The 25,240-nt window shown below is 42.1% G+C and overlaps 1 protein-coding gene across 6 annotated transcripts; it reads right to left on the bottom strand.

Annotated features, from left to right (window-relative positions):
• Positions 1-1,451: 1,451 nt before the first annotated feature.
• pfkpa (phosphofructokinase, platelet a) lies at positions 1,452-24,804 on the bottom strand. Of its 6 annotated transcripts, XM_083936594.1 has the most exons (23): positions 24,590-24,804; positions 20,037-20,110; positions 19,446-19,523; positions 18,949-19,138; positions 18,025-18,190; positions 17,104-17,148; positions 16,882-16,990; positions 16,021-16,116; positions 15,153-15,245; positions 13,521-13,646; positions 12,513-12,577; positions 12,136-12,205; positions 10,979-11,125; positions 9,869-9,939; positions 9,306-9,393; positions 8,392-8,544; positions 7,026-7,178; positions 5,788-5,952; positions 5,506-5,567; positions 5,011-5,122; positions 4,322-4,421; positions 3,358-3,463; positions 1,452-2,309 (listed from the first exon to the last, which is right to left on the bottom strand). In XM_083936594.1, the coding sequence occupies exons 1-23, from the start codon at positions 24,681-24,683 to the stop codon at positions 2,153-2,155; spliced, it is 2,520 nt and encodes an 839-aa protein (XP_083792720.1). In that variant the 5' UTR covers positions 24,684-24,804; the 3' UTR covers positions 1,452-2,152. The 6 variants fall into 6 exon arrangements, with proteins under 6 accessions (XP_083792720.1, XP_083792716.1, XP_083792715.1 ...); XM_083936590.1 differs by lacking the exons at positions 7,026-7,178; positions 16,021-16,116 and adding an exon at positions 16,532-16,627; XM_083936589.1 differs by lacking the exons at positions 8,392-8,544; positions 16,021-16,116 and adding an exon at positions 16,532-16,627.
• Between the last annotated feature and the right edge of the window lie 436 nt (positions 24,805-25,240).

Here is a 25,240-nt window from a genome sequence, read left to right as displayed (position 1 = left end):
ATTCTAGGAGGGTCTGTGGGGAGGAAAGGTGATTCAGGTAGCTTTTGCTTCAAATTACATTTCACATCACTGCACTGTCGCTAAGCGATGGCCTCAGCCCAGCCATATACGCGTGTAATTACTCGCAGTTAAGACAGAAAAAAAAAGGTTCATTTAGGTGGAGAAAAGCAGCCCAATTACATGTACACACAATTAATATACCCATGGGAAATAGACATTTTCTTTCAAATGATAAGATTAATTCCTAATTATGGCTACGGACACACGCACATCCACACAAGGCCTCACACACTTAATCTGCTTTAGTAATAAGTCGCCACATAGTGAAACTGTGAAGAGCAGAAGTGGACAGCAGCCGATGGAGGGAATCCGTGTCATAATGCACCCGATGAACCCGGGGAGCAGCGATGTGATGGTGCTCTGCCGCCACCTGCTGGCTTTTAGGTAGAACATGGAGACACCGGCACAAGCGTATGAGTCTGGGAGGCTCAAAGAATCTGGCTTTAAATAATCGGTCGACGGTTTGTCATGTTAGAGGGGTTGCTTGTCATTTCTTAATCCAAAGGCCAAGTTTATCCCTAGATGCTCCTGTGTATCCTCTGTTTCCACACTTCATTCCTGACATCTTTGGATTTATTGGGGAGGGTAAACATTGGATTTCTTCTCATCAGTGCCCCTAGGCTCTGATGAGCTGGAGCTGATTTTCAGTCACAACAGCCCCGTTTTCAAATCCAGCAATTTCTTCCAAACAAACAAACTTTATACTAATTCAAATTAGATATGATACGAAGGGATTTATTTTAATTTGCTGCCGTCATGTTTTTTCTCTACTTGCTTTACATCGTCCCCAAACGGGAAACATTATGTTCGGCATCAGACTGGGGAAAGACTGGACCCAAAGTGGACGGATTACGGACAATGGCCCCTGGATGCAGACATGCAAGAGGATCCCAACCCTTCTACAACAGTACGGCCCCTTTCACACATGCACTTCAAACCTGGAATTATCCAGACATTACCTGGTGGGGGTGTATGTGAGAACGCAACTGTCTGGATCAGTTTACCTTCCCAGCTCCCTACTACAGAAACTGTTTTAATATTGTAAATACAGCCGCTTATTCTCCGGTGTATTCACTAAGAGCTAATGGACGTGTTTATGGCATTTCTAATTTACACACAGACGGTAATGAAAATGTCTAACTAGAGAGAAGATATTCACCAACTTCTGTTAGAAATATTTGGGAAACAAGTGTATCAAATGATGCAAAAGACATATCAAATATTTCCAATAGATGGAATGATGCAGCTATAAAAACATGGAGTGTTGTGATTGAATATTTAACTCAGTGCTGGAACATCATGATAAAGAATATATATATATGAGACCGGAAACCTGGGTGTTCAGGGATTAAATACATAAATGAATCCAGGGACACCAATCAGTAGGGTACACTTCTCAAGTCTGATTTTATTCTGTGGGAAACATTAAGTCTCTTACACATCTAACTTGTTTGTGCAATATGACAGACAGCTACTCAGTACAGCAGTGCCTACTGTTAATAATATATCCATGGTTACGAGCAACATAATAAACAAAGTTAAAAAGATAAATATTAGTTTCAGTGTAAAGCACAGCATGCAGTTCTCTTGACTTGCAGCAGTAGAACTGTATTGCATCAGTCTCACATAAATATGCTGAACCTCACACTGGTTCTAGGCAGATACACACACTGGTTTTTACATCAGATACAGTGTCTATTCTGTCCTCGCGCAGCTCTGAGCTCAGAGCCTGCCTAAGCAACTGGAGACAGAGAAAGTGCATTTTTTTTTTTAAAAACAGCGGTGACATTAAACATCCAGGGCAACAAGGACACACAGATGCATGGCAGGACAGCTGTGCGGATGTGTGCGAGAGCGTGTGTGTGTGTGTTTGATATCAGGAGCACTGCGGAGGCTAGGTTACAGTTCATGAGTTTGTCGAGACCAAACAGAGCGGAGTGACATTGAGGGGAAATGACACAGACAGGAAATGAAAACGGTATGTGGCCACACAGAGACGGCTGTTGACGTTGTTACTTGAGCTCTTTTACAACACACGCAGTCTTACACACAGACAGGACTTTGCAGGCCACCGTACAGTATGCGCCGGCCTTCACATGGCTACTGAAGCGTCTAACTCTCTAGGTCGGTTGCGGACGACGTGCTCCAGCTGTCCGGAGTCTGACACGTCGTAGCTCGTCTTGTACTTAGCCAGGATCTTCATCAGAGGACGCAGCTTCAACCACCACTGCTCCTTAGGGATCCTGTGACTGCAGACAGACGAGCATATCTCAGCACTGTGGTTCTCACGTTTTCATAAATGGCAAAAATATTCACTTCTGATGGTCACACGCAGCACAAATCGAATATCTTCTAATGAATAAGGATTAACGAAAAGATCAATTCTTATCTGGTGGCTTTCAAGGTCCCATATCAAGCTGCCTTTCCACTAGAACATGTACTGTATACATGCTTTAATGTTAATGTTTAATGCATTATGGCCAGCCTTGTTAAAAAAAAGATGACACGCACAGCCGATAGCCCGGTTACCCCTTGTTCAGAATAGAGACACGGCTGAAAAAGTGTCCTGAGGGAGTGAGAAGTGGAGCGAGAAGTTTTAAGAGATTCACAGATTTTTTTTGTGGGGCTGAGTGAACTGTTTTTAGAGTGTCAGTCTCCAAGACAAAGAAGAAACTGTAGAACAATTAATCAAAAGACCTGTTTTATTTGCGCATTACAGGCCTTATGGGAATTGGGGCTTGAGTTCAGCATCACACCAGCAAATCCTCAGGTGGGCGCACCTCGCTGTTTTGACTGACACTTTGCGGAGTTGTTTCTGAGGCGGCCGCGCTTCTATCGACTCATCTCAGTGTGAGCTCAGATCCATCAACTCACGTCTAGGCCCCATAACATCTTTTTTAAAATAGTAAGCTTATCAACTTGCATTTTGGACTGGCGGGTATATAGGAGGTTTATTTACCAGACCAGAACGTAAGCAGAGGGGGGAACGCCCCCCATGCTCGTTTAAAGGTAAAGTTTCTGAATACAGGCTGTTTGTATTTCTCTGTGGATTGAGTATTTTGATACAATCATAGTATTTATACTTAATCAAAAAAGGCATGGGAATCTTACTTATTATAATATGGGACCTTCAAATGCTAAAACTGATATACTGGATAATTTACAGATCAGCTCAAACATCAATGTAGGCCTCATTCATTTAGTTGTGACACCCCGGCAGGTGGCGTGAGCCAGAAATAACAAAAAAAAAAGAATGTGAAATTGCCTGTGAAAATGGTAAAGAAGTGTAATACGCACACAAAGTCAGTCTCGTCCTTGAGTTGAACAACGGGCTGGAAGACCAGAGCCCTGCGACGCATCCCCAGCAGGCAGCAGGTGTCCTCTGTGTTAGCAAATACTCGGCCTGCAGGGGGAAGCCCGTAACAGTCAGAGGAGGAAACACGGGAATGAACTTCAGCTGCTTGCAAACAAATTTTGTTTGGCAGTGGGTGTGAGAGTGATGACTAGTGACTATTCTTAAAAAAGTAGTAACTAAAACAGCTCTGTGGGGATCTACGGGAGGACTTACAATGGGGTGCAACTGAATGAAACACAAAAAGCAACTGAAGCAACATGAAGCATCGAGAGCATGTGGGGCAAAGCAGGAAAATGTGTCCGTTATTCTTACAGCTCATGCTCAGAGTTTCCAGTCTTACAATTTCCAATGACTTGCGAACTGGAAATAGTGTAGCTTTGTGACATCTGCTAAATTTGAGACTAAGGCATAGACACAGACTGGCATGCTCACCAGTCATAGCCGTGCCCCACAAGTGTCTATGCGGATTTACTGTCTAACATGTCAGGAAAGACAGACAGGGATATGGAGCTAAATATAAAGATGGAGATGGTCATGGAGCCAGCAAAAAAAGATTTACCTTCATCTTATGTCATCCATGTGTATTGGAAATAGACATACAAAAACAAAGAGGAGTTTTAACTTTATTTGTAGTCTTGTGCTTTCAAGACAAACTGTTGTTCAGAAGTATCACACATCTCTCACAGTTGTTAGTGTTGTTATCACATCCGAGCCTCCTTAAATAGTCATGCTGATGAATGTCAATGATCAATAAGTCATTTCCTTTTTTGGAGGTCAAAAATACATCAAAATGTCAGAAAGTGACTCCATGACAGATCTGCTTCACAACGGTCACGCCTCTGTAGGGAGGGAGGATCAACTACCACGGGTCAATTTACTAACGTTGAACTGGAGCGTTGACCTTACCCTGTCTGAAGGTCTCTACCAGCTTTTTGGTAACCCACTGCATTGCCTTAGCAGAGATCTTGGTCCCAAAGTTACGGTCGAATGGAGACGGTGCTCCGCCCTGTCAGGAGAATCAAAATGTTGCATTTGGCGGTGACACTTGTGTGGCGTGTTTTCCAGATATACTGTGTATTAATTAAATTTGGCATTTTCTCTCAGTTTTGCTGATGAATCTCGTTTGTGCATATGTATGTTTTTACCTTTATGTTTTAAATATGTCACATCAACATCCAAGACACAGGAAATAATAACAGAGACATGAATATGCAAAACAATATGTAAAAGTCTGAGCCAGATTCAACACCCAGAGCTGCCACAACACCCAACAAACTACTTTAAAAATATATAAATATTGCAAATTTTCCTTCATTTTGTTTCTGTATCCTATTACTTACTGCAAGCACAATGAAATTTCCTCTTGGGGATCATTAAAAGTTTTGTTTGATCCAGTTTTATATGTGCTAATCTCCAGACACAAAGCTAAAATACAACAAAGCCCATCCGTGTAAAATGGGGATATGATACAAATATAGAAATTTGTTTATTAAATCTTTCTATGTCTGGATGAATTGTTCCCCCTGACACTGCTACAGAAGGGAATACTTACATTTTAGTCAATGTGAAATGGGAACCAGTGAAGCTGTGCCTACCTGCTGCATGTGTCCCAGCACATTCTTCCTGGAGTCAAACACTCCCCTCCCTTCTTCTGAGTACAGCTGGTAGATAAAGTCTGTGGTATAGTTGTCGTTGCAGTTCTCGTTCCTACATGCGCACACACACACACACGCACATACACAGAGAAAGAAAACGATGTCTGAGGCTACATGTACCCATTGTTCCCAAAGTGCAACTAGGGATGTTTGCTGCTTTATCAGCTTCTTTCCCTACCGAATTCATGTTTTAGTGATATCAAAATGAAAGCAGCAGTGCAAAATGGATCTGTTTGCTATAAAAGCAAACTAAAATTAAGTGCTAATGGCTGGAAATACTGGGTCATAAGCCCTGCTGACAAATACAGCAGCTGTTCCCTGGTTATGTGTCTGAATTTGTCTTTATTATTTCCATTACAAAATCACTAAGTGGCTTAACCTTAAAATTTACTGTGACTGTCTGCACTGGTGTAATTTAAGCCGTCATTATGTTACCTGAGGACCAGTCCTCTTTGGATGCTGGTCTTCATTTTCTCTGTCAAATGCTCAACATTGGCCTGTGGGGGAAAATAAATGCGAGTTATGTTAACCAGTACATGGCATTGTACCATAGAGGCCGTCCCAGAATCAAGCCTGAATACCCTCTAGTGGATGAAGTGTGTGTTGGGGGTCTGAATGCCTTGACAGAGATTGGACGAATCAGAGTGACATAAACAGCAGCGTCAGTCAATGAGGGGTGCATGTTCGGGGTATTATTACTAAGAGACGATGTGTTACCTGCAGGTCTCTGATGTCAAACGGCTCCTCATAGATGTACGCAGCATCGGCTCCGGCAGCCAGGCCTCCTACACTGGCCAGGTAGCCACAGTAGCCTCCCATGGTCTCAATGATGAAGACTCGTCTCTTGGTTCCACTGGCCGACTGCTTGATGCGGTCACAAGTCTGACACATGCATACAAGTTCACAATGTCAGTATACATAAGGTGATTAATACAAGCTCAGCACTATGACAAGTTACATGTGAGATACTTCCAGGTTAAATGTCGTGTTCAACATATCAAGGTGTCAAAAAGTGAAACCAACAGGTTTAAGAACAGTGATGATCAGAGGTCATGTACTGTAAAAGTAAGACGTTCCACATAGAATAACAACAGCAGAGACAGCAGTTTCAAGGCCAGCATGCTTATTTTCTCAATCTGCACAAATGTCAACATGCTACGTTTAAACAGTTCAAGCAGATTCAAGCTAAAAGGCTACTTTCCCCAGTTAGACTGGAGTCCTGCGTAAGGAGAGAACACAGCAAATGGTAAACTTAAGATACCAATTACAATTAACATGTTAAACACTTGGAAAGAATTAGATTTCAAGAGGGAAACTATCTTCTACAAGTCCAATGCTGATAATCAGTTTTAAATCAGGGAACTGATGCTACCACAGTGTTGAAGGGGCATTCCACTGATTTAGCACCGCACTGTCATAAGGTTTGGGAACTCAAACACATTAGAGAAAGAATGGCCAAAATCAGGGCATCAGAGGCTGACATATTCAGATTTTCAGTACCTAGTATGGCTCAAGCTCCAAAAACTCTGGGTACCTTTCCCATAATCCAACTTGAGCATCTTGGCTTCTAAATGTCAACGTCTCTACAGCTGCAAACCTGCAGGTGGTAATGCACTAAAAAAACACTGGCCAGGAAGTACTACTCATGACAAGTAAACTCGTCTTGATGTGTAAAATCTGTGGAGTGCCCCTTTAAATATTAGACAGTTTGGGTTAAAGTTAGTCTTATACCTGAAGTTAATTTTAGAACTACAGTTAGTTTAAGATCATGTTGTTAATGGCTACAGAAATCTATAGACTGCAGCAAATACTAATGCAACACTTTACTGCTTGAGTATAAGCACTGGACCATTAACTCCACTGATGTTTAATATCATGTACACTTTTATCCTCTGTGCATTAGCATCTTGAACAAAGCGGGCAAAGTCGTGCGGACGGCGGTTGGACTACTTTACCTCCACGATGGCATTGAGGGCCGTGTCTGCCCCGATACTTAGATCTGTGCCGGGTACATTGTTACTTATGGTGGCAGGCAGCATACACATCGGGATGCAAAGCTCCTCATAGGTAGTACGAGCCTCATACAGCTGCAGCAGACTCTCAAAGGCCTGAAGCGGCAGTATATGAAGACGCGTTAGAGCCACAGAAGGACAGCCACTGAGAGAGACAGGTGAGTCTCTCTAAGTTTGTTTGAGTGTATCCTGCCATTCCAGCTCTTTCCGTGTGATAGTGGCAATGGCTTCCCTTTGACAGAGAGGACCGGAGGAAAGTGTGAATAGAGAGATGGAGAAGAAAGTGAGGAAGGGGAAAGTAAGAGAAGGAGGAAAGGAGTAGAGTGAAAGAGTAGAGCCACAAAAAGTTGGAGGACACAAAATGTAGAAGGAAGGTGATGGAACAGACAGAATAGAGGGAAGAAAGACAGAGGTCTGTGTGTTTGTGAGCCTCAGCAGCTTAATGCAGTGACACTGCATGACGACCATGTCTGCTGTGCGAGGTTATATGCAGGCAAGACAAGCACCGATCGAGTCTGCATACACAGAGGAGGATGACGTATGAAGAAGAGGGCGGCAAAGATTCAGGCTGGGAGATGTTATTCTCTTTCTATTTGCGCTGGTTCTTGAGTCTCACACAGGGTTAAGTTCATGTTCATTTGAAGTTATCATGATCCTTTAAACAAAACAGGAATAATGTGGTATTTTTTAATGTATTCTTTGCAGAAAGAACTTCACAATGTGTGCACCGTTACTGAATAAAGCTAGTTTAGAAGCTTCATTATCAAGGAGATACATGCAATACAGTGCATGTTAACTGCACTACAATGTGTTAGTTTGTGCTCTATGAGCTAACTAGACAACATCAACCCTGTTAACCACTCATCTTGATGTTAATGATGTGGGAGGACACAAACAAGCAGACAGGGAGAAGTGCAGGCAGAGCAAACATGGCGGTCACGACACTCGGGCACCTCACAGCATGCCTCCATGTTGTCACTCACTTACTCACCTGATAGTGAAGGGAGGGACGCTACTCTGTCATGCCTTACAATACAGATGTGACTCAATTTGTCTGAGTTTCTGATGTTTCTGGTATTTTCCCAATGCCATGTTCAAAAAAATATTCCTCTAAACAATTCACTGACAGGCTGGTAAAATGACTGAGTGAGCGATGTTCTCCCTTCTTCAAACATGATTGGCTGGCTGGCTAAGTGAGCAGAAAGATGTTCTGAGAGTGTTTATCTGCTTGTGTTCATGCGTGTTTTGTTTTACATCCGACTGTGTGTAGCTGAGATCATCTATTCTGGTGGCTAGCCCCATCACTTACAGTAGTGATGGCGTTCAGAGCCGTGTCAGCGCCAATGCTGAGGTCTGAGCCCGGCACATTGTTGGAGACAGTGGCTGGGACCATGACCATGGGCACACAGAACTCGTCATATTTCCCGCGCGCCGTTATCAATTCCAGCAGTGACAGGAAGGCCTGCAGGGCAAAGCCAAGGGCTTTAGTGTCTGCAAGGGTGCAGCTGGTAGGTTGGTGTAGTGGAGAGGTGCTACTTGCCACATGTTAGGGAAAGACAAAGGTTGAGGGTGCCAAGGGAAGGAGCCATGTCTATCACAACGGACAGCAGCGAAACAGACAGGTACCACTCCACGACTCTCTCGCACACACATCCATACATACACATGGAACTCATATACTTGCATATATCACAGGAAAGTAAAGCTGGTGAGCATCTAAATGGGAGTGCGTGAAATGGCTGGAAAAAAGCAGGTGCTCTCTGTTTCCAATAAAAACCAAATCATCATTATTTCTATTTCAGTTACAGTTTTCTTATATATATATATATATAATCACAGTACTGAAAATCAACAGTTTATGCTACATTTTTTTTGTCTTCTGACAGAGAAATGTGTTTGAAGCATGATTATGTAAGGAGCCATATGGTGGTGTGTTGACATTAAATGGCATAAGACTGATGGAAATGATCAACTTAAATGTTCCCTGTCATATACTGTACACATGGACATCTGACAATAAACTTGGTAATGCTTCAACAGTTACTCTGTCATTCTTAAGTGTTTGTGCATTCTCATGTTGCTGAATATGAAATATAACATTAGCACTACTGTCGTGAATTTTCAAAAGACAAGAACTAAAAAAAAGCTTATGAAAAGTATAAATGAGAATGTATCCTCATTAGCAAAACTAAGTAGCAGGGGAAAACAACGTTTAAAACGTACCTCAAATCCACCGACAATTAGGAGTGCATTAATGTTGTGCTTTCGCATCTGCTCAGCAATTTTGTCAACATGCTTTGCAGGAAGTGTTCTGAAGGAAGGGAAAGAACAAATGTGTTGTTTATTTACGAAATATAAGCTTTTACAGAGCATTTAAAACATTTGACCAGTTATAGGTACATAGGTGTGAAAACTGTTGCCTGTGTTTATATCCTGATGCCTAGCTAATCGCCGCCACTCTGCACCGCACACAACCTGGGTCGGTTACTGACTAACAGTAACTGGACTTTGTCGTCCCAGAAGCTAACGCACACCCTTCGGTTCCACCCGGGTCGCCCCAGTGAGTGTGAGCTAACCTCCATTAACATTGATATTTGGTGCCAGTGTATTGACAATATAATCAATTCCGTATCAATATTTTGTCCCAGTCCGACCCTTTAAAGTCTGTTTCTGACTTTTTTCTGACTGTTTCAATACTCCACCCCTCTATGGGATGACTTAATAAATAAAGAATGAAAAAAAACTACAGATCTCATTTTTAAAGCTGGAAAGACGAAAGACTTTACCTTTTGGTTCCCAACAGGGATCCACCTTGTCCCGTCCATCCTCCCACATCAGCCCATTTAATTTCCTTAATCTGAGGGGAAGGCGACAGCAGAATATGACACAATCATGCTCCATCAAGTTTTAAACAATTCCTTCCTTTAGCATTCAAATGAATGAATGAATCCTATGCCTAAAAGTGTTTCTGTATTGTTGGTTCATTTTCACACACCTTAACACACCCAGACCCTCCTGTGTTAGATACAGTGCTGTATTTCTGACACATCTTCGTGGGGTGTCAGTGCAGAAAGTCTATTTTGTGGCTACACAACAAAGAGTCCCAGAGCACTGAAGTATAGAAATCTATCACTCCCGGTGGTCTAATCTTGTTAGTATCAGTTGGCACAGCCAGATTTCAGCTGGCCAGTGCACACAAGGGATGTTTAACTAACCACTGATATTGGGGACACTCTGATGAAGATAAATGATCAGATCGTTTAAGTGCTGTTCTTTAAATGAGCCAACTGTGGACTGAGGGGATTTCATTTGATTTTTCACTGGGAAAAGGTCAAAGGAGGATAAGAGGCAGGAGTGTGAAACCAGTTTTACCAGTCATGGACCGGGATAAGAGCAACGTCTCAGATTACAATACTGACTCACACAGGACAAGTTTCACTTAAAGACTTATATGTCTGCTACCTTTCATTCAAAATGTAAGACTTTTCCAGGGTTAGATGAGGTGAGAATCAGCCCACTGACTCATTACTCCTTTACAGTCTGTATATTCTGTTGCCCTCTGTGGGTTTACTGCGGAACTGCATCAACTTTGGCTGAGCAGGGCAGAGGATTGAGAGTGTTGGAAATTGGTTTACATTAATCTGGACAGATTATCCCTTGGGACAGTGTTGTACTATCTGACTCTCTCAATTCTCTCTGAGTTATTGATTAAAACATGAAAGTAATACATACAATATTTAATTAAACTTTTAGAGCAGATTATTTGCATTACATTAAAACATTAAATCTCCTTCGTGTGATGACTTTCTGACTGAGAGTCGGACTGAGATTACAAAGTGGTGTATACATGCAATCTTACAGTACATGCACCAGTATATCAGTGATATAGTACCCACCTGTCCTTTGTAGAATCCCTCAAAGCCATCACTGACAGCAAACATCTTGTGGCCCTCAGAGATGCCCACCCTGACGGCTGAACGGACGGCAGCGTTCATCCCCGCTGCAGGGGCGCCGACGTTCAACACTGCCACATTGAAGTTACTCTGAGGGCAGAAACAGACGTAAAATGTGACTTAAATCTTTAAATCATCACTCTAAATAAAGAGAGTACTATTTGCTGCAGTTTGAGGACGGTTGATTAAGCTCTGCAGAGTGAATCAATAAATGGCTGCTACACTCTGAGCCTACAGTGGTCATTATCACAGAAGCAGGGGGAGCCGAGCCCTGAGGCGAGCTCCACAGCATGGAGTCTGCCCTGCTGTCTCTACACTTCACTGATCTTCAGTCTGAGCGGCCTCCTTTGGAGCTACAGCAGCAGGCTGCCACAGCTCCTGGCATGGTTGAACAAGTCATCCCTTAGCGGGGAGCCAGGTGTCATGTGATATCACTGCACGACACACCAACACTGAGCCACCTGTGCCTCATGTGAAGCATTTCATTGCGACTATAGGCTGCACAGCAAGCAGGTAAAATAAGTTTTTCATTAACTGGTCGCTATAACTACAAGTCACCTTATTTTCCACTTAACAGCAGGAAACAACTGACAGCGTATATGCTGGTTGCCAGCATACCTAGCATGCTTTAATGCACCTGTTTTCAGAGAAATACTCACATTATTATTATGACTTTTTATATTATATGTGGCTAAAGCATGCATTGCCAGGAACATTAAACCCAGTATAAAAGCCTTGCTTTCAAGGCTTCCTCTGAAAATAGCAGCAGCACAGTACACAATGATTGCAGTAGCTGAGTCATTTGTAGGCAGGTTCTTAGTATCGTCAGTGTAATAAAAAATTAAACATCTCAGTGGCTTGGGGAGGCAAATTCAATGCTCTAGAAACATCCTGCACTCCAGGCATGGTGGAGACAGCTATTGTATGTGTGAAAATAACTCCTGCTTAGTGTATGTATATTTCTAAATAATAATAATAATACATTGTTATATGGGAGCCTTTTAGGGGACCTAACATGTACAAAAAAGAAGAAGCAGATCTTTAGACGGTCACTTTCTAAAGTCTCAAAGAAAATGTCAAGAGGACGTGAGGTGACTTACAATTGGCAGTTCGGATTCTGGTTTACGATGAGCCAGCAGTTTGTATGTCTTCAGATTGTTTTCAAAGCTCCTGCAGTAAAACATGGCACATGCAATATTCAAAAACACAACATGTCTGTACCACATGCTTGAAAATGCATAACATAGGGACCCAAACTGAGGGCTTGTAATTTGCATTATCTGCTTCATCATGTCCAGCTGATTGTTGATTGTATCCTGTGTATAAACAACAGATTGGTGGGGTTCTAAATACCATGATCCCCTATCCGTACTACACCTGTCTACAGTAAGCAACATCAAACTGAGGCCGTGTCTTGATCTCGAGAGGAGTGATGGCTTTGGTATATCGGATTGTCCCAGCAGGCTGTCAGTCATACCTGCCCCGAAGCTTCACAGCTTCTTCAAACCGTTTTCCATCCATGGCCCTCTGGACCTCTTGAGTCTAAGGGAAAGAGAGCAGTATTCTCACTGTTTGAAGTCAGTATGATTTCATACACTGAATAGGCTCTTTATTAAAGCCTTGATTAAATATCTATCTGCATTCATACTCAGGTCTTTGAAGTACCTATTGTGAATTGCAGCATTAATCGCTTTTCTAGTTTAAAGAGACAGAACAATGCAAGTGTAACGTTGTTTTGACCTGTAATAGAATTGCATTATACACATACTGTATATATGCATTAAATACATATATAAAAAATCAATAAAAATACATTTGCCAAGATAAAGTAGATCAAATATGGTATAGGGCACTGCCACAACCTAGTGAAAACACCTAACTATACTCAACATATTCCAGTCAGTATAGGAAAGGGGGTGCACTGGATTTTTTTAACACAAGTCACACCAAGAGCATCATTGTGACGCAGAACGCGGCTCATTTTATCTTGTTTTCATAATCTTTGGAAGACAAAATCCTAGATGACAATTTAAAGTGATTTATTGCCTGAACTACTGAAAAACTGTGCTGATTTTCCCTTGAGTTCTGTCAAAATCCAAACATGGTTTGCGAGTACAACAATAAAGCCTCGTTGTGCGTTTCTACAGAGATGGGTTGCTATTACACCACCATCCACCGGGCAGTTATCGCAAACCCTGCCAAATGCTTCAGAGAACCATTAACCAGAATCAACTGCCTCTCAAACAATACAACTCTCTCGTGAACACTAGAGCCACTCCAGGCCCAATGGGCTGTGCGGTCTGTCATCGTGACTAAATATTCCTCAAACCCGTCCCCACTGACTCTCCAGCTGAGTCATTTCCCGGTATTTGTGTTTCTTCGTGCTTTGCAGTTTCCCTCTCTCCTCAACATCCGTACTTTAGTAACCAAGTGTTTGTGTGTGTATTGAATGTGTGGCCTGTCTCCAGCCCAGTCCAGTGCCTACCATCTGCACACACTCCATCAGAGGCAGCCGCACCGACTGGTTACCGCACAGAGAGACCACGCAGGCTGGCGTGTTAGCTGTAGTCTCCAGAAGGGCAAGAACAGCTTCCACACCCATACGACTGGCCTGTGTGAGCAAACACACAGATGAAACGGCATCATCCTCGCTGTTCTCCTGAAAACATGTCATGTTCTCAAAAAAAAAAACATGTAATGATCTCTTTACCAACAAATTCTCCCTCAAATCCAGAGATTTCTTTTTCACACTGGACACAAAATTGGAGAAACTTCTCTGCTATATCTTTTACTCTGCTTCAATTTTTAGTTGGTTTCTGGTAAACATGAAGAGATTTGTCACTCACTTTGTAATGCATGTGCTGAGCCATAAATCTGTTAATGTGCTTAACCTAAAACCTGGGGTCATTTCCCCTCAGACACATACACAGGATTAAACAGGAAATGTTCTGGACGACTGGACGATTTCTACTAAAATACCTTTAATACAACACACTGCAAACATTAAACAGGTTAAAAGGGTGAAGACTGTACTGACTTATATAGAGAATTTATTTTATAAAAACTAAAAATTAAAAATGTCAAGCATGTCAATTGTAGTCCAAGCAGCACATGGGAGAAGTAAGCCTTCATGGCTTTCTGTCAGAGTGTGTTTTTTTAACCATAGACTATAAAAAATTGATATAGCATACCCGTGGGGACCGTTCTCTCAACTTGATCCAATCGCCCTTGCCTACAGGAGTCGCCTCATTTTCACTTACCAAAAAAGGGCATGTCCGTGATATTGGGGGGAGGGAGAGACGTCTATCTGGCTGACGTTTACCTCCAAGAAGTGAGGGCTAGCTGTCCACGCCTCTAATTATTCATAAACTTTAACCTCCAATAAAATAAAAACTAGCCGGGTACAAAAAAAAAAACACCCCCCTCAGTGTTGTCATGGAGATATGACCTAAACATACGGACTAGAATGTTTTTTTGTACCAGGCCTTAAACAGGTTTAATTATGCTGTGAATACAGCCTGTTTAACATGGGGGTCAATGACAAATTGCTCTATCGTGCAAACTACACCTAGTGGACACTCTGAGAACTGCAGTTTTTGGCACTTCCTTATTGGATCAACCAGGAAGTTGCTGTGGTGGGGGCTTGATTTTAACCTGAACCACTATCTTTCCCTAAACCGGAGAGATTTCTGTCAAAAAGCCCTGAAGTCCAACTTCTCTTATGTGCGTCAAGGAAGATAGATAAATCACCTCTGACAACGTTATGGATCCAAAATCAGTGTTTAGTCAATTTTCTATTAGGGCTGCAACCAATGATTGTTTTCTAAATTCAATAATGGTGACAAATGCAGGTTAAAATTGCCCAAGGTGATCTATTTAGATATAACACTTTTCAAGAGTAAAAAAAGTAAAGAATAAAGATAAAAAACACAAAAACAGTTACCCATGTAAGCCCCCTTAGAATTAGGAACATGAGAGCCATATATCAAGCAGCAAATATTGCCAGTACATAGATAGAAGTGCATATATGACAAAGCATCAGAAACTCAAACAAATTATTAACTCATTTCTTTTATTTTAATTTATTTGTTTAATAAAAAAAAATGTGTGGACTCACCAGGATGCGGTCAAAAGCAGAAGGGGTCCCTCCTCTTTGCACATGCCCCAGGATTGTCACCCGCGTGTCAAAACCCAAGCATTTGACAACAAGCTAGGAGGATAAAATGTACAGGTCTTAGCAAATACTGTGTCAACATACTGTTATTCCTCTCATGAGAATTATAGTATAAACTAAAGGACCCTTCTGGGAAATTATACAAACTTATCTCATGCATATTAGTAATACAGCTAAAGGTGAAATTCTGTCGTTATAATAAAACTATACAGTGAAAATAGCTATTCTGTGAAATGAATGTGCAAACATATATACATACATACATGGTCAGGCACATCACATACTGGAATGCAAACACAGTAGAAAAGATAAAGAGAAGGGGAAACGGCAAAGCACAAGCAAGCCAATCTAATTTCTCAGTCATGTTAGCGGGGAGCTCTCAGCTTAAACTGAACATCACAGGAAATACCAAGTGGGAAGCTCTAAATCAAATGGTGACACTCGGGGACTGTACAAGAAAACAAAATGCTTGACATGTTAGTGCAGGGTCATGGCATACAGGGATAACCTCTGTGAGCAAATTTACAGTGTCAAAGCATTCCTGTATTATACAAATAAAAAAACCTATTCAATGTAACTATGTGTGAGGCCGTTAGAAGGAAATTACATTTGTCTTTGTGAGGTTTAGTGAGGGTATCTGCTCAGGGTTTTACAGCAGTAGTATCGTGACAGCCGTCTTACCAAACTAGAAAGTGTGTCTGATAGAGCACTCCAGAAACACAGCAAAGTCAGAGCCACACCAGGGCAGCAGTACAGTAGTAGAGGTCATACAGGAGGCAGTCGGGGCTTTTACACAAAGCTCTGTACTTACATCCTTGACATAGTCAGTGGTAATGGGCTTGTTGCTACGATCAATCGCCCCTTCGGCTACAATTATGATATTCAGCCTTTTCATCCCTGCTCGGTTCTACAAGGAGGGGTGGTGGAGAAACAACATGACAGAAAAACTGAGACTGAGACTGTGGCTGTGACGTGGGCTCTCAGAAGCACGGGGGCCAGACGATGGTAAGAGTCCAGGAGCTGAGAATATATTCTTTCAAAATGAGAGATGTCACTGCAGCTTGTGTTTACGCTTTGTAATCAGCAATGTCCTGCCAACCGTAGTGCTTGTCACCACTGTATTATTGTGGAGCATTACGATTTTTTTACCAGGAGAAAAATTGAACTTTTTTCCACTTACAATAGCATCCTGGGAGGCCAATCATCATGCAAGACGAACTGCAGGAAAACTGAACATTTAAGGTTTTTGTGATTCAGAAGACTTTCCATCAGACGGGTCTCTATGCTTCTGGTTTCCCCTTTCTTTGCACTCAGGTACTCACATCCTTGACTAAACCAGAGGTTATAGGCTTCCCATGCCTGTCAATGGCTCCCTCTGCAACTATTATTATGTTCAGCCTTGTGCCCCTGGAACGGGTCTGAATCATAGAACAATAGCACATTTCCAAAGCAGAAAAAATATGATAAGACACCAGAAGACTGAGACTTAACACTTTCCTTGACATTGTTTTTTTTTTGTTAAAAAAGGTCAAGTTCACTCCTTGTAGAAAAGTTGTGAAAAATAACAACATCGTCTTGTTAAACAAGACAGCTAGGGAGCATTATAGAGCACTGTCACTGCTGCAATATGGTTCATTGGGTTTACTGTGGAGAACAAATGGGATCATGTTACCGCAGACAGTTTTTCACACATCTTGTCCTCCCAGCCGTCCTCTGGGGGCATCTCGGGAATCAACACCCAGTCTGCTCCGCAAGCCAGGGCGCTCACCAAGGCCAGGTAGCTATGATAAAACACACAGATGAACACTGTGTGTATAAACATAGGTGATAATAGTCTCTGTCTTGGGAATTTTCTATCTGGATCTGCTATTAACTTTATCAAATGCATTCTTACCCACAATGTCTCCCCATGACCTCTAATACAAATGTTCTCTGGTGACTGAAAGATCAGAACAGAAAATATGGCTTAGCAGTGCACTTGAGTAATACAGCATACAAAAACAGGTATTTAAGGGCAGCTCCCAACTCAAAAAGATAATCTCCTGACAGGTCGACAATGAAGCATGCATTTTATATTCCTTAAGATACGCTGAAAATCTATTTTTCAGTACCTTAAATGTCCCATCTTGTGGAAAGTAAGTTACCATGTCTTTGTTCTGATAAAGCAGCTTGAGGTGCTATATGAACACTGTGAAGGTATCGAAATACTCAATCCACAGAGAAATGCACACAGCCAATATTTAGAAACTGTGCCTTTAAACGAGCCGTCAGGTTGTTGTGTGGAATTCCCCGGCTGCAATAACGATGCGGAGACTCCAAGAGCGCAGAAGACCCGGAAACTCTGACCAATCAGAGCAGACTAAACTTTTTCATAATCGTTCGGATTCTGAAAGACTTATTTCTCCTGTCAACACAAGATTTAAAGTGGTGCTTTTACATTTTAACTTGTTGAGAAACTCAGTTTTACAGATCTGTTGATTAAATCACTAGTGTGTGTGTGTGTGTGTGCGTGTGCGTGTGCGTGTGCGAGTGCGTGCGTGTGCGTGTGCGTGTGCGTGTGTGTGTGTGTGTGTGTGTGTGTGTGTGTGTGTGTGTGTGTGTGTGTGTGCACGCGTGCGTGCGTGTTGTTAGTCGACTAAGACTTTGTTTAATAGTTGTCAGCCCTAGTCACCGTAATTACAAAGTATCCTATTAAGGACATCAAATAGACTTTTCATTATCTCTCTTTTATTACCAATTTAGGAGGCACCACTGCTCCTAGCCTAATCAAGATAACAGATATAAAGAAATAAAAAAAATATAGCTGCTCCCTCACCTCTGTGCAGTTGTCATAATTGCATCCACCACTTCGATGATTCTGTGCAGAGCAGAGTCCGTGCCGATTGTCATGTCAGTTCCACAGAAGTCGTTATCGATGGAGCCAACCATCCCCACGATGTGAAGGGCCGAATACTTCTGAACGGATTCAGCCTCGATCAAACCTGAGGGGACCAGTAAGATAGAGTTGAACCAGTGTCTCCTCTGTGTCTTACAGTGTATTTCACTAGTAATTCCAACTGGTTACTTTCTAGGCTTGTCAAAATCTAACAGCATGAACAGCGATGGAAACTGTTAAGCTCAGTGGAAAAACCTGAACAGTTATTTAGCGTAAGAAACATTGTTGATTTACCGTGCGACCCCCTTTGGATTATTACTTTGTGTTTGGAGCGACTAATTCATCCTGTTTTTGCATGCTGGAGGTGATTTGCACTGTCAAATTCTGAAGGTGCTATAAAACATTGTATTAAGCAACTCCACTTTAACCAAAAGTGAGCCCCTTTTAGTAAAAAATAAATGTTAATTGTTAAATGTAAATGCATCTGTGTGAAAAAGGCATCACATTTCAACTTATAGCAGAACATGACCTAAAGTTTACTAACAGTGGAAACTTTTATGAAGACGATGTGGACCATTGTTTACATTCACATCAAACAAAAGAAGAGGCAGGGTTTCATAAAGACTGTGTGAGACAACAGTCAGAATAATAATGGAGAAAAAACAGTAGTGATAGGAAAGCTAATAGAAGATGTTCGAATACAGTGAGAGTATCAGAGTAGGTGGAATGAGTGAAATGCCTAACCTACTGTACAAAATGAAATGTCTGCTGGCAGCAGGTGAGCCCGCACTACTGCGAGCCCACCCTGAATTAAGAAAAAAGTGTGCGGGTAAAGCAAAGAGAATGTCCATCTTTACTCCGTACCTTGCTCCACCAGCTCCCCCAGCAGCCCACTCCATTCCTCCCTGAAGAGGTTGGCTCCCGTCAGACTGCCATCACCACCGATCACACACAGGTTGGTGATGCCTTGCCGCACCAGGTTGTGAGCTGCCTTCAGGCGTCCCTCATGGCTGCGAAACTCTTTACAGCGGGCACTGCCGATAACAGTCCCACCCTGATGATGACGACAAGTGTGAAAATGTCTGCGGCCTAATACACTCTCTTTTCCCAGTGACTTTAAATCACTCCGCTTCCTTTTTACAACTCCTCTATTTGTACGTCATGCAGTACGGTGTTGAGTGTCTTCCTCAAGGACACAATTACAAGAGTAAACACTGCTGATGAACACACAGTGACTGCTGGGATGTTATGGGATGACCTCTCTAACCACAAAACAGCCTTTTCTTCTTTTAGCTCCATGACTTGCGTGTTCCCCTTAATGGCCTTCGATGAGGGGAATGCTGCCCATGATAATTACTCACCACTTGAAGCATGCTGGAGACACTTTCCCATGTGGCTTCCTCTATGTTCTCCCCGCCGTCCACCATACCCTGATATCCCTGATTTAAAAAAAGATGGGATATCATTCGTTAATAAATAAATGGGATTTCCAAACAGATACTACGAACGGCATTAAGCTAACAGCTGGAGTTATATGGACTCCAAACAACATCAGTAGGTCATCATCACTCATAATTAAACACATATTTCAACCTAATGCAATACCATAGAAAAGTACAAATGTGTTATTGTTAAGAATTTGATATGAATGATTTAACGGTTGTCCATCCTAATACAGTGTTCTGCAGACGGATGCAGGAGAACGCAATGTACTATGGTACCTGAGTGGGAGGGGAGTGTCATACGAGGCATCTGCTCGAGTTATGTAACAACACACTGAGCGAGGAGGTCCATGATATAAACAAATGTGCAGGGATCACAGGCACAGCAAACAGAACACGGGCCCTCGCCAAAGCCTAACATCTGCTGCGTGAGATAAACATTCCTGTATCCATGGATGTAGACCGGGGAAAAAAGGCCTTAACAATGATCATCACAAAGCAGGGACTCACCTCATGAATGAAATAAACTTTTGCTCCCACATATAACCCCATTCGAACCACGGCACGTACAGCAGCATTCATCCCTGAAAAAAAATAAAGAATAGCAAAAAAAATATCTTAAAAACAACAACTTTGTGCAGCACTGCAGTGATAAGCAGATGAAGCGGTAAGAACATTTCATACCATGATTATAGTGAGCAAAATGACCAAGGTTGTCAGTGTTATCGTGGCATTGTTCAAATGTTTTGAAAATGTTCCAAAACTACTATTACACAAGTTTTATACTGTAAACCACAAATACAATTAGCAGCACTTTTGTTTGCATAAACATTAAATGAATAATGAGCTTTTCCAGCAATTTTCTTTCTGCATGTTCTGCAGACAGGGTGACGATCTTCGATCAGGTTTGCCTCAGCACTCTTATAAAAGACAAATCCAACCACACTTCAGACTTAGACTCTCTTGGAAGGCTGAAAAGTGCTGTCACTGCCTTCAGCCATGTTTTCATTGGCATTAAACAAACCCATGTTGCTGTGCCTGCATCTGGGAGACTGCTGCCAACTTAAGTTGATACTGGACCGTTTACCTTGAGTTTTTCAAAGTGTGGTAATCATACAGGTTTTATTCTAGTGATAATGCCAATTTGAAACGGTAATTCTTATCTTCAGGAATATTACCCCGCTTTATCACAAACAGCTAACTATTCAAGCCCTAGTTTAAGGGGAGCAAACAAGTGTTTTAACTGCAGCAAATCATTGAAAAAGCCTGCCATCCTTGCATCGCTGTTCCACAGTTGCAGCATGAATAAGTATTTCATCTCTGTCACAAAGAACTGCAGCAGTAAAACTTCCCTGTTAATTGATTTGTTTGTACTGCTATTAGGTAAAAGCTGTCACAGTATTTGGAAGAGGTGTGTTACTGAAATTTGAAACGTCTGTGCCTGTGTGTGTAAATGCAGCCTATCTGTGTTTATACTGTTATCGGTGGCTTGGGCCACATTTTTTCCCTTACACAGCACACTGCCATTTTTGGTCAGATGGTTTCCCAGCTCCTCCTACAGCCTCCCAGTTATTTTGAGGTTAGTCCAAGTGAACTCAGCAGTAACCATAATGTACTGCTCTGTGACTTGAATGTCAATGGCTGGTTAGCTAAACACTGACAGGCAGTGGGAATCATGGGTGATGCTTTACCCACAGGAGGCCGACAGAAACTTGGCTGACTGGGGGAGGTATAAACAACAGAAGAAAGGACAGAGTTTCCTTTCTCTGCAAAAACTGGTGAGGACTGCACATCTAATGGCAGCCAAGCAGTGCTGTAACTAAGCAACACAGGGGTTTAGGACAGTGGGGCAATGGAGAAGACAGCAATGAAAGTGAAAAGACAGTTAAATCTATACAGTAAACTATTCTGGGAAGTAATTAGTACATATATGTCTACATCCCTACAGTCACAGAACCAACAAAGCACCCATATAGGACAGGCTATTCACCATACTGCCCAGCGTCCAGTGTAACAGCCCATGACCTACTGATTACATAACTATGTTCAAATGAACATCCTGGCTTAATCACGGAAGACAGAAGCAGTTTAGAGACAGACAAAGCATGAAGGTCTTTATCAAAGCTGAAAGTCATTAAGTTTGGACTACTCGTTCTGCATAACTGACACTTTGTCGTGCAGAGTGAGTGAAAAGACCAAGCCAAGGCTACACAATGCCCTCTGACACGACATTCAGTTCCTGTCATGCATGCCACCGCCTCATTGGTTTGCTCTGGGGCCAACCTCATCGTGTGTTTTTTCCCCCTGTGTGTTCATGTGTGCTGCTAACGGTGGATTCTAACTCTAAAGCCCCCCCACCAAGGATCGATTCATTCCTCCAGAGCCAAAGAGAGCTATAAATGTCCATAACTTCACTGGCAATTTTCAGTACAGTGCAAAGAACTGCAGTGCTGCTTCTTGTTGAAAATGCAGAAAGTCACGAGAGCAAGCTAAAATAAAATCTCCAGGTTGACCTCCCACGGGCCTTTTTCACAGAAGAACTTTAGAGACGTCACAGTAGGCGAAGCACAGGTGTATATAAATAAATTAAAGTATGGCTCAATTCCATTTAGCTGCTTCAGTTTGTGTTGTGCATGCTGACTCACTGTCACACTGCGATGACTGTGATAGAAATGCTCTGGAGTCCTCAGTGTTTCTCAAATCATGTCTTTACTAAGCTGTATGCGTACAGGAGAGACACTACCACAACCAGGTCCGAAATGTTCTCTGGCTCTCTCCAAGTAGCTGCAGCAGATAAACAGTCACATCGCAGCACCTTCACAATCACAAGGACACTGAAGTAACAAAAACAACAAAACACACTGCACAATGTTCTTGACCCCAGTAGATGTTATCAATGTTTTACGACCACCAAATGTCACCATTCGCAACCCCCATTTGACTCCTCTCCGCAATCCCCCCAGCACTCATTCACAGAATGACTGTTGTGTTAATCATCATACGGAAACCAAGGATTTACATCATAGACTGAGAAACACTTACAAAGAAAGAAGGAAAACCCTGGTTATTTCCCACATGACTTACTGGGATACTGGGATACAACTGAGCCATCATTAAAGTTTTAGGAGCACTAAATTGTGCTTTTCCTTTAAGTCATAATGCCTGCTGTGAAAAATGACTGTTTTGGGGAAGTCAAAATGGTCGTACATCAACTACACAACATAACAGGTAATAATATATTATAATAATTATTATTATGGTTTAGCAGACACATAAATTATACCTGTGCATCAATACAGGAACACTCGGTTATTAGGATATTTACTCTTTCCCATTTTAGACGACCCACCTATACTAAATGATTTTACTATGCTATTAAGAAGTCAGTGTTACGGTGCATTTATCTAAGCCCATCCCGTTACATAATCGTAGTATGACTAATCCGTATCTCAATGGCTGTCTAGAGGCAGCCCTTAGAGGGGAGCTGTGCCCATTTTCCAAATTCTCTCTCCTAACTCCCAAAACTAGAGTTAACACGACAATAAGAATAAAGAAAACAAACATTCTGCAGGTCCACAAAGTTTCTTGGGTGCTCTCAGTGTCATCTCTAACATCTTTCACAATTCATTGTCTACGGAGCAACATCACGCTTTATACTTGATTACATCATAACTTTAGGCTTTGAGAGAGACTAGTTCATGTTTACAAGTATTGATTGAACTTTCCTAAGTCATGGAAATAACATTAAATCTTAATTTAGGTGTGTTTAAGTGTTCTCCTTTAACCAAAAACATATGCCAGAACATCTTCAATGCGTTAACATGTTGCAAAGTGTAAATTCTGGAGTAATTTGTCTCTAAAGTTGCAAGATTCACATTGAAGGGCTGTTAGTTACTGGTATCTTTCACGTATTAACTTTTAGTTTCCGCATTTAGAAACTCATATCAGGGCTTGATTTGAAAAGCTATACTGGTTTTCAGCACCACTGTGTTGTTTTTTACTCCACTACATTTGTTGTGTAAGTTACTAGTTACTTTACCTTATCAGATTATCAATACACACTATTGTCAATATATGAAATAGCACGTATTGTTATAGAGTAAGATACACAGCAGAATATAAAGTAAACAAAATGATCCCCATCTTTATCAGCTGCAACATTAAAGTGATATTTACATCCTTATAATATGTTAATAATATAGGATACTCTGAAATAGGCCATTCTGCATAATGAGTACTTTTTGTACTTAAAGTACATTTTGACTTAGTAACACTTTGAATGCAGGACTTTAACTTGTGACAGGGTGTTTTTAAAGTGTGGTATTAGTACTTATGCTGTAGGTGTGTGTGTCACCCCTGCTCCAGTCAAATAGAGACAAGCCGGTGAGCACGTGACCAGGGTTTCCTCTGTGACGCAAACCCGGAGCAGAGATGTAAGGCTATGCAGCTCATCACGTACACAGGATACAGGCATCAAACCACCGGCCCTCACTGTGGATGCTAATTAACAACAAGCACGGCCTTAAGGTCTCATCTCAAGGAAAAGGCGCATGTTAAGCCATGTCTGCGGTGTCTACCTCCTTGGCAGTAGCCCGCAGTGCAGAGTGGCCTGCACCTCTATGGCGGTCACTGCTTTAACAGTCAGAGTCAATTAACCCTTACTTAATTAAATGGCGGCAGCAGCAGCTCGTGAGTCATTGCACCCATAAACTCCCTGTGAATGTGAAAATGTGACCTTGACTGCTCTCTAACCTGCTGTCACCGACACAACACGCCACCAAATGAACGCCAGGGGATGATGCTGTTAGCGAGTTAGCAGGATACTTCACGTTAGCATGCTAACTGGCGGGTTTCCTCAATGAATAATGTCGTCACCTTACTACGCTATGTCACTGTCATACATTTAGCTGCAGTACGGTGCTTTTAACACTGTAATACGAAGGGTCGTGCCGCTCCACTGTAACAGTACAGCATCACACAGGTGTGTTTTCGCCCTCTGCGGGCCTGTCAACACTCACACACACACATACATGTATCTTTGAAAGTGTCACTCCACAGTTTACCTTGAGCATCCCCTCCGCTCGTCAGCACCGCGATGGCTTTGCCCGCTCCCGACAGGTTCTCAAAGAATATCTTCTTGCCGTCCGGTTGCGCCATTTCCCCGACTGTTCCGTGTATATCCCAGTCCACTACGGTAAAAATAAAACAATGGGACCGCAAGAGTATAAAATTGTGCTGAATTGATGAAGGGCAACACTCGTCCGCCCCCTCTACTTATGCCCGCTATGCTCTCCTTTCTCCCTGTTCCGCATCTATTCGTCGATTTGCATAGAACGACCGTGGGAAGAGTGATTGACATCCCCGTGAGCCAACCAGATCCCGGTTTAAGAAGCCTTCCATTGATTCTAAACCAATGGGAGGAGACGTAGATGTCTTGTGGGCGGGGCGGACAGTTGAAGGATGCCAGTGTGGATCCAGTGATTTCGTTGAGGGGTAAACCCACTTAAACTAAGTTTATTTTACTAAATTAATTTTAATATGCCTTCTGCAAGCATTTTCGATTAGGCCACAACACATGGCAACATATTAAATGTAGCAGTTCCACACAGCACCTTTTTTAAATGTAGCAGTGTAATATCCTTGGTATGACACAATGTAGTAAGAATGAATAAAGTATTTTTTGTATTCTTGTACACACAAGTATTAACAATGTA

This window comes from Echiichthys vipera (assembly GCF_963691815.1).
Source record: "Echiichthys vipera genome assembly, chromosome: 21".
Lineage (NCBI taxonomy): Eukaryota > Metazoa > Chordata > Actinopteri > Perciformes > Trachinidae > Echiichthys > Echiichthys vipera.
Note: the sequence above shows the minus strand (reverse complement) of the source record. Positions and strands in the feature narration are given on the sequence as shown.